This window comes from Oncorhynchus mykiss, chromosome 2, assembly GCF_013265735.2.
Source record: "Oncorhynchus mykiss isolate Arlee chromosome 2, USDA_OmykA_1.1, whole genome shotgun sequence".
Classification (NCBI taxonomy): Eukaryota; Metazoa; Chordata; class Actinopteri; order Salmoniformes; family Salmonidae; genus Oncorhynchus; species Oncorhynchus mykiss.
Window position 1 is genome coordinate 18,318,773 of NC_048566.1, and position 18,536 is coordinate 18,337,308.

Sequence of the window (18,536 nt, forward strand, 5' to 3'; positions counted from 1 at the left end):
TCTGATTGGTTATGGCGCACCAGTCTGTGTAGAGTATGGGCCTGAGTCGTGCCTGTCAATGCAATAGAATCCTACTCAATGCACTCTTCCTACAAGAACATATCTTGCATAGTTCGTTTTGTTTCAGTATGCTGGATTGAAAGTAGCTAATAGTGCATTGATTCGATCACAATTCGCACAGCAGAGGGAAATGTTGATAGTGTTAACTAAAGGGGAAAACTAGAAAGTTGAGGGAAGTTCAATCTCGTGCTTCTCTGTGAGGGCTGATATTTCTTCTGCGAGGCTGTCCCAGGGAGCTGCACGCCCACGCGTAGCTTAGAGGGAATATTGATCACTATTAATATCCTCACTATGATGAGGTTTCCTGTCCAAATTATACTAAAGGATCTCAAAATGTATTGTGTAACTCAATTCATTTACTTATAAATGATTAGGACATGATTTGGACATGATTTGGAAAATGCTAATATAGGTATCATTGACTTCCATTAGACTGTCCCCAACATACTCTCTTTAAATTGTACACATTTATAAAAAAATGATTTGAAAATGTTCCTCTGTAACCATGTGGATTATTTATCTTTAGACTTCTCTACTTGGAGTGTTTAACCCCAAGTTGTTATAAAAATGTCATACGTTTTTGTTCATATTGGTGGTGGTTTGTCTCGATCACCCACTGGAGTTTATAGTTTACCACTGGAGTTTATAGTTTACCACTGGAGTTTATAGTTTACCACTGGAGTTTATAGTTTACCACTGGAGTTTATAGTTTACCACTGGGGTTTATAGTTTACCACTGGAGTTTATAGTTTACCTATGGAGTTTATAGTTTACCACTGGAGTTTATAGTTTACCTCTGGAGTTTATAGTTTACCACTGGAGTTTATAGTTTACCTCTGTAGTTTATAGTTTACCTCTGGAGTTTATAGTTTACCACTGGAGTTTATAGTTTACCACTGGAGTTTATAGTTTACCTCTGGAGTTTATAGTTTACCACTGGAGTTTATAGTTTACCTCTGGAGTTTATAGTTTACCACTGGAGTTTATAGTTTACCACTGGAGTTTATAGTTTACCACTGGGGTTTATAGTTTACCACTGGAGTTTATAGTTTACCACTGGAGTTTATAGTTTACCACTGGAGTTTATAGTTTACCACTGGAGTTTATAGTTTACCACTGGAGTTTATAGTTTACCACTGGGGTTTATAGTTTACCACTGGAGTTTATAGTTTACCTATGGAGTTTATAGTTTACCACTGGAGTTTATAGTTTACCTCTGGAGTTTATAGTTTACCACTGGAGTTTATAGTTTACCTCTGTAGTTTATAGTTTACCTCTGGAGTTTATAGTTTACCACTGGAGTTTATAGTTTACCACTGGAGTTTATAGTTTACCTCTGGAGTTTATAGTTTACCACTGGAGTTTATAGTTTACCTCTGGAGTTTATAGTTTACCACTGGAGTTTATAGTTTACCACTGGAGTTTATAGTTTACCTCTGGAGTTTATAGTTTACCTCTGGAGTTTAAAGTTTACCACTGGAGTTTATAGTTTACCTCTGGGGTTTATAGTATACCTCTGGAGTTTATAGTTTACCACTGGAGTTTATAGTTTACCACTGGAGTTTATAGTTTACCACTGGAGTTTATAGTTTACCACTGGAGTTTATAGTTTACCACTGGGGTTTATAGTTTACCACTGGAGTTTATAGTTTACCTATGGAGTTTATAGTTTACCACTGGAGTTTATAGTTTACCTCTGGAGTTTATAGTTTACCACTGGAGTTTATAGTTTACCTCTGTAGTTTATAGTTTACCTCTGGAGTTTATAGTTTACCACTGGAGTTTATAGTTTACCACTGGAGTTTATAGTTTACCTCTGGAGTTTATAGTTTACCACTGGAGTTTATAGTTTACCTCTGGAGTTTATAGTTTACCACTGGAGTTTATAGTTTACCACTGGAGTTTATAGTTTACCACTGGAGTTTATAGTTTACCACTGGAGTTTATAGTTTACCACTGGGGTTTATAGTTTACCACTGGAGTTTATAGTTTACCACTGGAGTTTATAGTTTACCACTGGAGTTTATAGTTTACCACTGGAGTTTATAGTTTACCACTGGAGTTTATAGTTTACCACTGGGGTTTATAGTTTACCACTGGAGTTTATAGTTTACCTATGGAGTTTATAGTTTACCACTGGAGTTTATAGTTTACCTCTGGAGTTTATAGTTTACCACTGGAGTTTATAGTTTACCTCTGTAGTTTATAGTTTACCTCTGGAGTTTATAGTTTACCACTGGAGTTTATAGTTTACCACTGGAGTTTATAGTTTACCTCTGGAGTTTATAGTTTACCACTGGAGTTTATAGTTTACCTCTGGAGTTTATAGTTTACCACTGGAGTTTATAGTTTACCACTGGAGTTTATAGTTTACCTCTGGAGTTTATAGTTTACCTCTGGAGTTTATAGTTTACCTCTGGAGTTTAAAGTTTACCACTGGAGTTTATAGTTTACCTCTGGGGTTTATAGTATACCTCTGGAGTTTATAGTTTACCACTGGAGTTTATAGTTTACCTCTGGAGTTTATAGTTTACCACTGGAGTTTATAGTTTACCTCTGGAGTTTATAGTTTACCACTGGAGTTTATAGTTTACCTCTGGAGTTTATAGTTTACCTCTGGAGTTTATAGTTTACCTCTGGAGTTTATAGTTTACCACTGGAGTTTATAGTTTACCACTGGAGTTTATAGTTTACCACTGGAGTTTATAGTTTACCACTGGAGTTTATAGTTTACCTCTGTAGTTTATAGTTTACCACTGGAGTTTATAGTTTACCTCTTGAGTTTATAGTTTACCACTGGAGTTTATAGTTTACCACTGGAGTTTATAGTTTACCTCTGGAGTTTATAGTTTACCACTGGAGTTTATAGTTTACCACTGGAGTTTATAGTTTACCTCTGGAGTTTATAGTTTACCACTGGGGTTTATAGTTTACCACTGGGGTTTATAGTTTACCACTGGAGTTTATAGTTTACCACTGGAGTTTATAGTTTACCACTGGAGTTTATAGTTTACCACTGGAGTTTATAGTTTACCACTGGAGTTTATGGTTTACCACTGGAGTTTATAGTTTACCACTGGAGTTTATAGTTTACCACTGGAGTTTATAGTTTACCACTGGAGTTTATAGTTTACCACTGGAGTTTATAGTTTACCACTGGGGTTTATAGTTTACCACTGGAGTTTATAGTTTACCTCTGGGGTTTATAGTTTACCACTGGAGTTTATAGTTTACCTCTGGGGTTTATAGTTTACCACTGGAGTTTATAGTTTACCTCTGGGGTTTATAGTTTACCACTGGAGTTTATAGTTTACCACTGGGGTTTATAGTTTACCACTGGAGTTTATAGTTTACCTCTGGGGTTTATAGTTTACCACTGGAGTTTATAGTTTACCTCTGGGGTTTATAGTTTACCACTGGAGTTTATTGTTTACCACTGGAGTTTATAGTTTACCACTGGAGTTTATAGTTTACCTCTGGGGTTTATAGTTTACCACTGGAGTTTATAGTTTACCACTGGAGTTTATAGTTTACCACTGGAGTTTATAGTTTACCACTGGAGTTTATAGTTTACCACTGGAGTTTATAGTTTACCACTGGAGTTTATAGTTTACCACTGGAGTTTATAGTTTACCACTGGAGTTTATAGTTTACCTCTGGAGTTTATAGTTTACCACTGGAGTTTATAGTTTACCACTGGAGTTTATAGTTTACCTCTGGGGTTTATAGTTTACCACTGGAGTTTATAGTTTACCTCTGGAGTTTATAGTTTACCACTGGAGTTTATAGTTTACCACTGGAGTTTATAGTTTACCACTGGAGTTTATAGTTTACCTCTGGGGTTTATAGTTTACCCCTGGAGTTTATAGTTTACCACTGGAGTTTATAATTTACCTCTGGGGTTTATAATTTACCTCTGGGGTTTATAGTTTACCACTGGAGTTTATAGTTTACCACTGGAGTTTATAGTTTACCTCTGGAGTTTATAGTTTACCACTGGAGTTTATAGTTTACCTCTGGAGTTTATAGTTTACCACTGGAGTTTATAGTTTACCTCTGGAGTTTATAGTTTACCTCTGGAGTTTATAGTTTACCACTGGAGTTTATAGTTTACCACTGGAGTTTATAGTTTACCACTGGAGTTTATAGTTTACCTCTGGGGTTTATAATTTACCTCTGGGGTTTATAGTTTACCACTGGAGTTTATAGTTTACCACTGGAGTTTATAGTTTACCTCTGGAGTTTATAGTTTACCACTGGAGTTTATAGTTTACCTCTGGAGTTTATAGTTTACCACTGGAGTTCATAGTTTACCTCTGGAGTTTATAGTTTACCTCTGGAGTTTATAGTTTACCACTGGAGTTTATAGTTTACCACTGGAGTTTATAGTTTACCACTGGAGTTTATAGTTTACCTCTGGAGTTTATAGTTTACCACTGGAGATTATAGTTTACCACTGGAGTTTATAGTTTACCATTGGAGTTTATAGTTTACCTCTGGAGTTTATTGTTTACCACTGGAGTTTATAGTTTACCTCTGGAGTTTATAGTTTACCTCTGGAGTTTATAGTTTACCACTGGAGTTTATAGTTTACCTCTGGAGTTTATAGTTTACCTCTGGAGTTTATAGTTTACCACTGGAGTTTATAGTTTACCTCTGGGGTTTATAGTTTACCTCTGGGGTTTATAGTTTATCACTGGAGTTTATAGTTTACCACTGGAGTTTATAGTTTACCACTGGAGTTTATAGTTTACCACTGGAGTTTATAGTTTACCACTGGAGTTTATAGTTTACCACTGGAGTTTATAGTTTACCACTGGAGTTTATAGTTTACCAGTGGAGTTTATAGTTTACCACTGGAGTTTATAGTTTACCACTGGAGTTCATAGTTTACCACTGGGGTTTATAGTTTACCACTGGAGTTTATAGTTTACCACTGGAGTTTATAGTTTACCACTGGGGTTTATAGTTTACCACTGGAGTTTATAGTTTACCACTGGAGTTTATAGTTTACCACTGGGGTTTATAGTTTACCACTGGAGTTTATAGTTTACCACTGGAGTTTATAGTTTACCACTGGAGTTTATAGTTTACCAGTCGAGTTTGAAGTTTACCACTGGAGTTTATAGTTTACCTCTGGAGTTTATAGTTTACCATTGGAGTTTATAGTTTACCCACCTTTTTTACCACTACATCACTGTTTAGGACATATCAGTTGCTCCTTAAAACTAGGCTTATAGATGGTTAGTTGATAAACCCCTTTGTGTAGAGGACAGAATGTGATGTTCTGATGGCTGTTCTGTGTCTGTCCAAGAAGATAATCAATTGACCCACTGATAATGAAGTTAACCAACACAACAGAGCAGGTCACATTCTGTGCCTAGCTTACATAGAGTATACTGCTGCAGGCTAACGTTAGGGTCGCACATCGCAATTTCACAGGGGCACCTTCCCTGTCACCTCTCTCTCACTTTTTCTCTCTCTCTCTAGCTGAATCCCAAATCACCCCCTCTGCCCTCCATTTGCGTGTTCACACGCCTCTCTACCAGTGTAACTAAGCTGAGGAAGTGAAAATGATGGAGGGTGTAGGTGCTATTTAGACCCTCTGATAACCACTTCAACCGTTCCAGCAATGCTGCTGGTTTCAGAACAAGTGGAATCCCATTAGGCACCACGCTATTTTAGAGTTTGTGCAGTTTCACACAAAATAATGTAGGAGGTGTCTAATTATTTGTCACATGCAGTAGTGGAAAAAGTACCCAATTGTCATACTTGAGTACAGAGCCTCACAAAAGTATTCACCCCCCCTTGGCGTTTTTTTCCTATTTTGTTGCATTACAACCTGTAATGTAAATGGATTTTATTTGTATTTCATGCAATGGACATATACAAAATAGTCCAAATTGATGAAGTGAAATGAAAAAAATTACTTAAACTCTACAAAAATAAAAAACGGAAAAGTGGTGCGTGCATATGTATTCACCCCCTTTGCTATGAAGCCCCTAAATAATGTCTGGTGCAACCAATTACCTTCAGAAGACACATAATTAATTAAATAAAGTCCACCTGTGTGCAATCTAAGTGTCACATGATCTGTCACACGATCTCAGTATATATACACCTGTTCTGAAAGGCCCCAGAGTCTGCAACACCACTAAGCAAGGGGCACCACCAAGCAACCAATGAGCTCTCCAAACAGGTCAGGGACAAAGTTGTGGAGAAGTACAGATCAGGGTTGGGTTATAAAAAAATATCAGAAACTTTGAACATCCCACGGAGCACCATTAAATCCATTATTAAAAATGGAAAGAATATGGCACCACAACAAACCTGCCAAGAGAGGGCTGCCCACCAAAACTCACGGACCAGGCAAGGAGGGCATTGATCAGAGAGGCAACAAAGAGACCAAAGATAACCCTGAAGGAGTTGTAAAAGCTCCACAGCGGAGATTGGAGTATCTGTCCATAGGACCACTTTAAGCCGTACACTCCACAGAGCGTATGGAAGAAGGTACCCTGGTCAGATGAGACTAAAATTGAGCTTTTAGACCATCAAGTAAAACGCTATGTCTGGCACAAATCCAACACCTCTCATCTCCCCAAGAACCCTATCCCCACAGTGAAGCGTGGTGGTGGCAGCATCATGCTGTGGGGATGTTTTTCATCGGCAGGGACTGGGAAACTGGTCAGAATTGAAGGAATGATGGGTGGTGATAAATACAGGGACATTCTTGAGGGAAACCTGTTTGTCTTCCAGAGATTTGAGACTGGGACAGAGGTTCACCTTCCAGCAGGACAATGACCCGAAGGATACTGCTAAGGCAACACTCGAGTGGTTTAAGGGGAAACATTTAAATGTCTTGGAATGGCCTAGTCAAAGCCCAGACCTCAATCCATATCCCAAGAGACTTGCAGCTGTAATTGCTGCAAAATGTGGCTCTACAAATATTGACTTTGAATAGTTATGCACGCTTAAGTTTTCTGTTTTTTTTGTCTTATTTCTTGTTTGTTTCACAATAAAAAATATTTTGCAAAGTGGATAGGCATGTTGTGTAAATCAAATGATACAAACCCCTGCAAAATATATTTTAGTTCCAGGTTGTAAGGCAGCAAAATAGGAAAAATGCCAAGGGAGGTGAATACTTTCGCAAGGCACTGTAAAAGTAAAGATACCTTAATAGAAAATGACTCAAGTTAAAGTGATAGTTACCCAGTAAAATACTACTTGAGTAAATGTCAAAAAGTATAGGGTTTTAAATATACTTAAGTATCAAAAGTAAATGTAATCACTAAAATATACTTAAGTATCAAAAGTAAAAGTATAAATATATAAAGCAAATATTTTTAAAATGTACGGATAGCCAGGGGCAGACTCCAACATTTAGACATAATTTACAAACAAAGCCTGTGTGTTTAATGAGTCCATCAGATCAGAGGCAGTAGGGATGTAGGGATGACCAGTGTTTAGTGTTCTGTTAATAAGTGCATGAATTGGACCATTTTCCTGTTCAAAATGTAACGAATACTTTGGTTGTCAGCGAAAATGTATGGACTAAAAAGTACATGATTTTCTTAAGGAATGTAGTGAAGTAAAAGTAAAAGTTGTCAAAAATATAAATAGTAAAGTACAGATACCCCAAAAAACTACTTAGGTAGTACTTGAAAGTATTTTTACTTACTTCACACCACATGCATTTATTTGTCGGATTTCGAAACTTGACACATGTAAAAGATGAAATACCTCCCAAATGAAATGTTTAACTGTTACTGAGATTTATATCTTGTAAACGACAGGGGGATTTGTTCATTCCAATGTCATGCTTTTTTTATTATTTAAAAGTGGACATGAATTGTATCATTCAAGTCAGGAGTGTGTCCCGAAGTTGATGGGTTTGTTGATCCCATTGCCACTCTCTGGAAGTCACCCCCTGAGCTTCGTCAGCAACACGTAACAACGGGGGGCCCTCCAAGGGAGTTGGTAGGGGCTAGGGGGTGGTTTGGGATTCACAGTCTCGCTCTCTCTCTCTCTCTCTCTCTCTCTCTCTCTCTCTCTCTCTCTCTCTCTCTCTCTCTCTCTCTCTCTCTCTCTCACACACACACACACAGTCACACACACTGTGTTAAATCTGTACCTTTACCTACCTGTACTGTATCCTACCTTTGTGTGTGTGTATACTGCAGCCAATCATCGGTATGTGTACAGTTAAAGTTAACAATGTGTAGTGGTTCGTACCTGTGTGTTCAGTTACCTACTGTATCCTACCTGTATGTGTACACTCCCTCTGGCCGTGGTTGAGTGGTTCTTATATAAAGACTTGAGTGGATTATCAGAGTCATGGTGGGATTACTGCAGTCACGAGCCCAGCTGTAATCCACAGCATTCCGTCACCATCACCACATCACAGATCTCAATACCGTTCCCAGTCTTAGTCTTCATCCCAATCTCATTTATAATTCACTATCCTCTTCCTTTTCATCTCTTTTTCAGTTACTCCGCTGACTGTATATACTATGGTTCACCCCCTCTACTCTGTCTCATTCTATATACTACTTTTCACCCCTCTCTACTCTGTCTCATTCTATATACTACAGTTCACCCCCTCTACTCTGTCTCATTCCATATACTACGGTTCACCCCCTCTACTCTGTCTCATTCCATATACTACGGTTCACCCCCTCTACTCTGCCTCATTCTATATACTACAGTTCACCCCCTCTACTCTCTCATTCCATATACTACGGTTCACCCCCTCTACTCTGTCTCATTCTATATACTACAGTTCACCCCCTCTACTCTGTCTCATTCCATATACTACGGTTCACCCCCTCTACTCTGTCTCATTCTATATACTACAGTTCACCCCCTCTACTCTGTCTCATTCTATATACTACGGTTCACCCCCTCTACTCTGTCTCATTCCATATACTACAGTTCACCCCCTCTACTCTGTCTCATTCTATATACTACGGTTCACCCCCTCTACTCTGTCTCATTCCATATACTACTTTTCACCCCCTCTACTCTGTCTCATTCCATATACTACGGTTCACCCCCTCTACTCTGTCTCATTCCATATACTACTTTTCACCCCCTCTACTCTGTCTCATTCTATATACTACGGTTCACCCCCTCTACTCTGTCTCATTCTATATACTACAGTTCACCCCCTCTACTCTCTCATTCCATATACTACGGTTCACCCCCTCTACTCTGTCTCATTCTATATACTACTTTTCACCCCCTCTACTCTGTCTCATTCTATATACTACAGTTCACCCCCTCTACTCTGTCTCATTCCATATACTACAGTTCACCCCCTCTACTCTGTCTCATTCTATATACTACAGTTCACCCCCTCTACTCTGTCTCATTCCATATACTACGGTTCACCCCCTCTACTCTGTCTAATTCTATATACTACGGTTCACCCCCTCTACTCTCTCATTCTATATACTACGGTTCACCCCCTCTACTCTGTCTCATTCTATATACTACGGTTCACCCCCTCTACTCTGTCTCATTCCATGTACTACGGTTCACCCCCTCTATTCTGTCTCATTCCATATACTACGGTTCACCCCCTCTACTCTGTCTCATTCCATATACTACGGTTCACCCCCTCTACACTGTCTCATTCCATATACTACGGTTCACCCCCTCTACTCTGTCTCATTCAAAATACTACGGTTCAGCCCCTCTACTCTGTCTCATTCCATATACTACTGTTCACCCCCTCTACTCTCTCATTCCATATACTACGGTTCACCCCCTCTACTCTGTCTCATTCTATATACTACAGTTCACCCCCTCTACTCTGTCTCATTCTATATACTACAGTTCACCCCCTCTACTCTGTCTCATTCTATATACTACAGTTCACCCCCTCTACTCTGTCTCATTCTATATACTACAGTTCACCCCCTCTACTCTGTCTCATTCCATATACTACGGTTCACCCCCTCTACTCTGTCTCATTCCATATACTACGGTTCACCCCCTCTTCTCTCTGTCTCATTCCATATACTACGGTTCACCCCCTCTACTCTGTCTCATTCCATATACTACGGTTCACCCCCTCTACTCTGTCTCATTCTATATACTACGGTTCACCCCCTCTTCTCTCTGTCTCATTCTATATACTACGGTTCACCCCCTCTACTCTGTCTCATTCTATATACTACGGTTCACCCCCTCTACTCTGTCTCATTCCATATACTACGGTTCACCCCCTCTACTCTGTCTCATTCCATATACTACGGTTCACCCCCTCTACTCTGTCTCATTCCATATACTACGGTTCACCCCCTCTACTCTGTCTCATTCTATATACTATGGTTCACCCCCTCTACTCTGTCTCATTCTATATACTACAGTTCACCCCCTCTTCTCTCTGTCTCATTCTATATACTACAGTTCACCCCCTCTACTCTGTCTCATTCTATATACTACGGTTCACCCCCTCTACTCTGTCTCATTCTATATACTACGGTTCACCTCCTCTACTCTGTCTCATTCCATATACTACGGTTCACCCCCTCTTCTCTCTGTCTCATTCCATATACTACGGTTCACCCCCTCTACTCTGTCTCATTCTATATACTACGGTTCACCCCCTCTACTCTGTCTCATTCTATATACTACAGTTCACCCCCTCTACTCTGTCTCATTCTATATACTACAGTTCACCCCCTCTACTCTGTCTCATTCTATATACTACAGTTCACCCCCTCTACTCTGTCTCATTCAATATACTACGGTTCACCCCCTCTACTCTGTCTCATTCTATATACTACGGTTCACCCCCTCTACTCTGTCTCATTCCATATACTACGGTTCACCCCCTCTACTCTGTCTCATTCTATATACTACAGTTCACCCCCTCTACTCTGTCTCATTCTATATACTACGGTTCACTCCCTCTGCTCTCTGTCTCATTCTATATACTACGGTTCACCCCCTCTTCTCTCTGTCTCATTCTATATACTATGGTTCACCCCCTCTACTCTGTCTCATTCTATATACTACGGTTCACCCCCTCTTCTCTCTGTCTCATTCTATATACTACAGTTCACCCCCTCTACTCTCTGTCTCATTCTATATACTACGGTTCACCCCCTCTTCTCTCTGTCTCATTCTATATACTACGGTTCACCCCCTCTTCTCTCTGTCTCATTCTATATACTACGGTTCACCCCCTCTTCTCTCTGTCTCATTCTATATACTACGGTTCACCCCCTCTTCTCTCTGTCTCATTCTATATACTACGGTTCACCCCCTCTTCTCTCTGTCTCATTCTATATACTACGGTTCACCCCCTCTTCTCTCTGTCTCATTCTATATACTACGGTTCACCCCCTCTTCTCTCTGTCTCATTCTATATACTACGGTTCACCCCCTCTACTCTCTGTCTCATTCCATATACTACTGTTCACCCCCTCTACTCTGTCTCATTCTATATACTACGGTTCACCCCCTCTACTCTGTCTCATTACATATATTACGGTTCACCCCATCTTCTCTCTGTCTCATTCTATATACTACAGTTCACCCCCTCTACTCTCTGTCTCATTCTATATACTACGGTTCACCCCCTCTTCTCTCTGTCTCATTCTATATACTACGGTTCACCCCCTCTACTCTGTCTCATTCTATATACTACAGTTCACCCCCTCTTCTCTCTGTCTCATTCTATATACTACGGTTCACCCCCTCTTCTCTCTGTCTCATTCTATATACTACGGTTCACCCCCTCTACTCTCTGTCTCATTCCATATACTACTGTTCACCCCCTCTACTCTGTCTCATTCTATATACTACGGTTCACCCCCTCTACTCTGTCTCATTCCATATATTACGGTTCACCCCATCTTCTCTCTGTCTCATTCTATATACTACAGTTCACCCCCTCTACTCTGTCTCATTCTATAAACAAATCAAATTGTATTTGTCCCTTGCGCTGAGTACAACAGGTTTTGACATGCTTACTTACAAGCCCTTAACCGACAATGCAGGTAAAAAATAAAACATAAAGTTCGGGGGTACAGGTCAGTTGAGGTCATTTGTACATGTAGGTTGGGGTAATGTGACTATGCATAGATAATAAACAGCCAGTAGCAGCAGTGTAAAAACAAATTGTTGTCAATGTATATAGTCCTTGTGGCCATTTGATGAATTGTTCAGCAGTCTTATGGCTTGGGGGTAGAAGCTGTTAAGGAGCTTTTTGGTCCCAGACTTGGCGCTCCGGTACCGCCTGCCGTGCGGTAACAGAGAGAACAGTCTATGACTTGGGTGACTGGAGTCTCCTCCCTCTTTCTCCTTCTCCTTCTTTAGCAGCATGATTCATCAAATGTTGCCTCGGTAACACATCAGCATTCCTCTGTAGTTGTTTCCATGTGATACAGCACCATGTACACTGCAGTGTTGTGATCCATAGCAGCATGGCAGTGGACTATAGCATGACAATGGAATGGCCCCAGGCCCCAGGCCCCATGCCCCAGGCCCCAGGCCCCAGGCCCCAGGCCCCAGGCCCCAGGCCCCATGCCCCAGGACCCAGGCTAGTATATGGGATATGTAATTCCCTCGCTGACTCACAAATACACGTGTGTGTGTGTGTGGTTTGGTTTTGCTATCCTTGTGGGGACCAGAAGTCCTCACAAAGATAGTAATACAAGGAAAATTGGAGACATTCCGCCAGTCCCCTTAGGCTTTTTTAGGCTTAGGTGTTAGAATTAGAGTTAAAGTTAGGGTTCAGGGTTAGAGTTTGGGTTAGTTTTAAGGTTAGGATTTTGCAGTTAAGGTTAGCGTTAGGGTTAAGGGCTATGGAAAGTAGGATTTGAAATGGGAATCAGTTGTTTGGTCCCCAGAAGGACAGTAAAATAAACATGTGTGTGTGTTTGCAATAACCGTCAAGATGTACAGTATTGGGGCCCAAATTCACAGCTTATTTACCTGTATGGGTCATAAAATATGACTGTAAAGATATACAGTAAACTATCACAATGGAAGTGGTTCTCTTATTCCACCCCTCTGTTTCTTTTTATTCCAGGTTCCATGACTTTATGGAGACATTTTCATTTGTAATTCCGGAGACATTTCTTCCCATTCTTTCCAAGAAGTGACGCAACATCAACACTCCCAGTAAGCTGGACACAGGAATATTTGTTGTGTTACAAGAGCTACGCCAGAGCACCCAGACAGACCAAGTCTCGACGTACAGGTTACTGATTACATGATTTTATTGGTTTTATTATGGGTTTTCATTGAGCTATTACAAATGAAGATGAAAACCATGGAGGGTTAGAGACGGTGAGTCCATCCTGCCCTTTTGCTCCTTACCGACTTACATTCTCAGAATGTCCACAAGACAAGACCTACCTGCTTACATCATCAGAGCATCTGTTTTCACAAAGGAGATCTGAAGTCATGGTTGTATCTCTGTTTATGCTGATTGTTGGTTGGTCTGTATTGTCATGTTATTACCAGGTTGGCAAGGACACAGGAGAGGCGTCATGGGAGGAACAAAACGGGATAAGAAACCAGACGGGATAAGAAATGTGACGACTGACTGAGCAAAAGAAGAAAACGGCAGAGAAAGAAGGAAAGAGAGAAGGATTGTGTGTTCTCTACTTTCTCAGAAGTGCAGCCCCTAAATTCCTGTTACTATGCCTGAGAGAGGGAGGGCAGCAGACCAGTCAAAATGAACCCCTACGTCACCTCTCACTTTAGGAGGGATCTCTTTCCCCACTTCCACTTGTTGTAGAGGCTTCTCTTCTCTTCTCCCCTCTCTTACTGTTTGTGTGACATGACAACACCTGTCTCTGTGTAAACCTAGGACAGTAGGTAACACCTGTCTCTGTGTAAACCTAGGACAGTAGGTAACACCTGTCTCTGTGTAAACCTAGGACAGCAGGTAACACCTGTCTCTGTGTAAACCTAGGACAGTAGGTAACATCTGTCTTTGTGTAAACCTAGGACAGTAGGTAACATCTGTCTCTGTGTAAACCTAGGACAGTAGGTAACATCTGTCTCTGTGTAAACCTAGGACAGTAGGTAACATCTGTCTCTGTGTAAACCTAGGACAGCAGGTAACACCTGTCTCTGTGTAAACCTTGGACAACAGGTAACACCTGTCTCTGTGTAAACCTAGGACAGTAGGTAACACCTGTCTCTGTGTAAACCTAGGACAACAGGTAACACCTGTCTCTGTGTAAACCTAGGACAACAGGTAACATCTGTCTCTGTGTAAACCTAGGACAGTAGGTAACATCTGTCTCTGTGTAAACCTAGGACAGCAGGTAACACCTGTCTCTGTGTAAACCTAGGACAGTAGGTAACATCTGTCTCTGTGTAAACCTAGGACAGTAGGTAACATCTGTCTCTGTGTAAACCTAGGACAGCAGGTAACACCTGTCTCTGTGTAAACCTAGGACAGTAGGTAACATCTGTCTCTGTGTAAACCTAGGACAATAGATAACACCTGTCTCTGTGTAAACCTTTGACAACAGGTAACACCTGTCTCTGTGTAAACCTAGGACAGTAGGTAACATCTGTCTCTGTGTAAACCTAGGACACCAGGTAACGACTGTTGCCTTGGTATTCTCCTGTGTTGTGCCTTTGTTGCTCCTAGTTAGGGTGTTACACTGTAAACTGTCCTAGGTGATCTGGTTAAGGTGTTACACTGTAAACTGTCCTCAGGGAGCTGGTGAAGGTTTGAACTGTTCCTCAGGAACCTAGTAACATGTTTAGCTTGTTCACTGGGGTCAAAGACTTGCCAGTGTTCGAAACCACAGTCTACTGGAAATGAGTACGGAAGGTGAAGTCTAATATCGCAACCAAACATTTTTTATGTCATTTGGATTTGCTCTGAATTAAACCTTTTGAGTTTTCTTAGATTTTTATCCCTAAGGGATTTGGCATGCAAAAAACTAAAACAATCTCCCTTCCCAGAATATTACCTTTGTTTGCCTCAGTGGGTCGTTGTTTTTACCCAGTATTCCTTGCATGTCCTCTGCACATTATTGCCACATTTTTCCAAGGCAATTAGACTGGAAGCTTTTCTGAAATGGATAAACATGTGTGTTCTCTGTCAAGCAGGGGTGTTGAGTATGACACTTGAACCAAGAGGAGAGAACTAAAACCAACCCGTTTGGAAAAAACAAAGACACGGCACCTCCCGTCCCAGGATTGGACAGGATTTGACCTCTGAAATAACATTTGAGCTCTGAGTTTTCATAGAGGTCATCCACAGGTGTATGCCCTGTGTGCCTGTTACCCCTCCCCTCTTTCCCCACAACCGGCCAATAGGATTCTGCTCCTCCTACACATTCACTTTGACTCTATAATAGGTGTTGTATAGAATTAATCCTGGTATCATATGTATAGGATGGTACACAAAAATAGGTACACAGAAAGTACACACAATTGTACATGCCTTGGCGTTCAAGTCAAGTAACTTCATTCTCTCTCCTTTTATTTATTGTCTTTCTCCCTCTCTTTCCCTCACTCCCTCTGTTATAGAGAATTCTCCCATGCAGTTGTAGTGGAGAGTAAGTCTCCTTATTGTTGTATACATTTTTACAACACTGAGTTAATGCGATGTAGCTGATCTGGTCAGTAGTCAGTCTGCGCAGTGTGTTCTGTACTGAATTGACAATGCCTTTAGGAGAAACACAGAGACTCTCAGGAATAGGATATTCTGTTAAAAAAGCAGTCACCTGAGAGAAAACATATTTCAAATGTCTCTAAAAGTCTGCTTTTGTTGTGCCAAGAACTCACCACTGACATTTGAGGACTTTTGTGGCTTGGAAAAGATACTTGGATTTGAGGGGAAACTGCTGGTCACAGTCTCCCACTTGTGAGAGACACTGAGTGAGTATTATTTACACAGTGCATGGCTACTGTAGCTCATAAATGTGTTCCAAGGCCCTGTAGCAAAGGAAACATAGATATAAAAGGGTGGAGGAACATACTCTGACTGATAGGAAGTGAATGGATTGGAATTGTGTACCATTATCTGAATCAATAGTCTAAGGAGTTCCTCCTCTGTTTCAATCTGCCTTGTGTATTTTCCATGACCAAACCACTGGGAAGTGAAGATCATGGAACGTAAGAAACAGCATGCTATTCTTTTCTCTGCTGGTTGCATGTTAGATACGTGTTAGAAACATAGACACCGTTTGACTGTACTTTACTGTGGATCTACCCCTGGACTCTGTATTGTCATATTGCACTTTAGTGAATGTGGGGAGTATATATCTTCCTTACTACTACCCCATTGTATCCCCAGCTCTCATCCCTTCAAGCTTCTCAGTTCCTGTAGCCTGCTCAATGTGTTTCCCTCGTGCTGTTTCAAACTGTCAGCAAAACTCCTGCTTCCTCGTAAGATGGCCACAGACTATGGGTCCCTCCTGTTGATACCCTGGACATGTGTGTAACCTCCCTCTTCAGCCCAAAGGAGTGTAAGTACTACAGGGACTATACAGTATTACTGCGAGACTGTGTATCTGCTGCTGTGGAATACGTTTCTGACCAGAGGAGTATATGCAGCAACAACTTGACCACTGAGTTTCCTTCAAGAGAATGGAAGGAAGACTGTGAATCAGGACACTGTAGAGCTGTGAGTAACCCTGACTGTTAATAAAAAGTTAGTGGAACAATGATCCGGGAAGTGAGGGAAGTCATCTACTGCTGGATACAGTTTTCCCTCATGGATTTACCTTTACCACATCAGATGGATTACTTTTCACCATAGAAACAGTGGAACTGGAAAGAAGTACAGAACACCAGGTTCTTATCAATACCTAGGTGGTCATAAACTCACAAGCACATAGGAGTTGAGACTACAGCTTCATCAGCGTAAGACATTGTATTTAGCACCATGGGAGCGGCGCGTGTTAAGCGACGTTTCAGTGCGGTGGTTGACGGGCTGGTAGACGAGGAGGAAGTCATTAAGCTGGCTCTGAGTGTTGCTGACACGGCCAGGGTGGGGGGGAGCACGGGAGGCTCAGGGAGCCCCACCAGTCTCTCTCCCACACACAACCGAAATGGCAAAGCACTCCCCCTGCAGGGCAACGGCAGCAATGCACGGAGGCCCAGCGGAGCCCTGGAGGCAGGAGGAGGGGAAGGATCGATGAAAGGAGGAGGGCGCTCAGGACTGAGGGGCGGGAGGGGCGGAAGTCTGGGGAGAAGGGGAGAAGGCTGTTCGTCCTCGGACCGAGATTCAACACTGTCGTCCCCTTCCTCCTCAAGCCGCCGGCCCACCCGGCACTCTAGACGCCGGCCCCGCCACCGCTTTGTGGGCAAGGACGGGCGCTGCAACGTCACCTTCGTCAACATGAGCGAGAGGGGCCAGCGTTACCTCAGCGACCTTTTCACCACCTGCGTGGACATCCGCTGGCGTTGGATGCTAGTCATCTTCTGCCTCTCTTTCCTCCTCTCCTGGCTGCTCTTTGGCTTCGCCTTCTGGCTCATTGCCGCCGCGCACGGGGACTTCGCCATCCACCTCAACCCCAGCTCGGGTGCCTCTTCCGGGGGAGGAGATGAGTCCGGAGCAGGGGCGGTGGTGGAAGTGGAGGAAACGTGTTTCGTTCAGGTGAACAGCTTTATGGCGGCCTTCCTGTTCTCCCTGGAGACGCAGACGTCCATTGGTTACGGCTTCCGCAGCGTGACCGAGGCCTGCCCCCTGGCGGTGATGGCGGTCGTCTTGCAGTGCATTGTGGGCTGCATCATCGACGCCTTCATCATCGGAGCGGTCATGGCGAAGATCGCTAAGCCCAAGAAGCGTAACGAGACGCTGTTGTTCTCTGACACGGCAGTGGTGGCGCTGAGAGACGGGAAACTCTGCATGATGTGGAGGGTGGGGAACCTACGCAAGAGCCACCTGGTAGAGGCACACGTACGTGCACAGCTATTGAAGGTAAGAAAGGAGAGAAGAAGAGGATTGGTTGAGGGATGAAGGAAGGGAGCAAAGAGACTTAAGGGGCTGTAAACAGTAGAAGAGGCAGGACACATCAGTAACTGTAAAGATACTGAAGGGGCTGTAAGCAGGAGAAGAGGCAGGACACATCAGTAACTGTATTAACAATTCTGGAGAGAGAAAGATGGAAAGTGATGGGGAGCAGTAGAGAGGGAGAGGGAGAGGGAGGGAGAGGGAGAGAGAGAGAGAGAGAGAGAGAGAGAGAGAGAGAGAGAGAGGGAGAGGGAGGGAGAGGGAGAGGGAGAGAGAGAGAGAGAGAGAGTGAGTGAGTGAGTGATGGAAAGTGGTGGGGAGAAGTAGAGAGGGAGAGAGAGAGAGAGAGAGATGGAAAGTGGTGGGGAGAAGTAGAGAGGGAGAGAGAGAGAGATGGATGGATGGAAAGTGATGGGGAGAAGTAGAGAGGGAGACAGAGAGAGAGATGGAAAGTGATGGGGAGAAGTAGAGAGGGAGAGGGAGAGGGAGGGAGAGAGAGAGAGAGAGAGAGAGGGAGAGGGAGGGAGAG

At 42.3% G+C, this 18,536-nt stretch overlaps 1 protein-coding gene across 4 annotated transcripts in view; it reads left to right on the plus strand.

Annotated features, from left to right (window-relative positions):
- Window positions 1-18,536, plus strand: part of LOC110536604 (inward rectifier potassium channel 2-like) — a 39,319-nt gene that overhangs the window by 14,287 nt on the left and 6,496 nt on the right. For 2 of the 4 annotated variants that reach the window (XM_036940334.1, XM_036940336.1), the window contains 2 exons: window positions 13,106-13,365; window positions 13,543-17,974. In XM_036940334.1, the coding sequence (XP_036796229.1) occupies window positions 16,937-17,974 (1,038 nt within the window). In that variant the 5' untranslated portion in view covers window positions 13,106-13,365; window positions 13,543-16,936. The remainder of the gene's footprint in view (window positions 1-13,105; window positions 13,366-13,542; window positions 17,975-18,536) is intronic. The other 2 variants (XM_036940340.1, XM_036940346.1) reach the window with 2 other exon arrangements.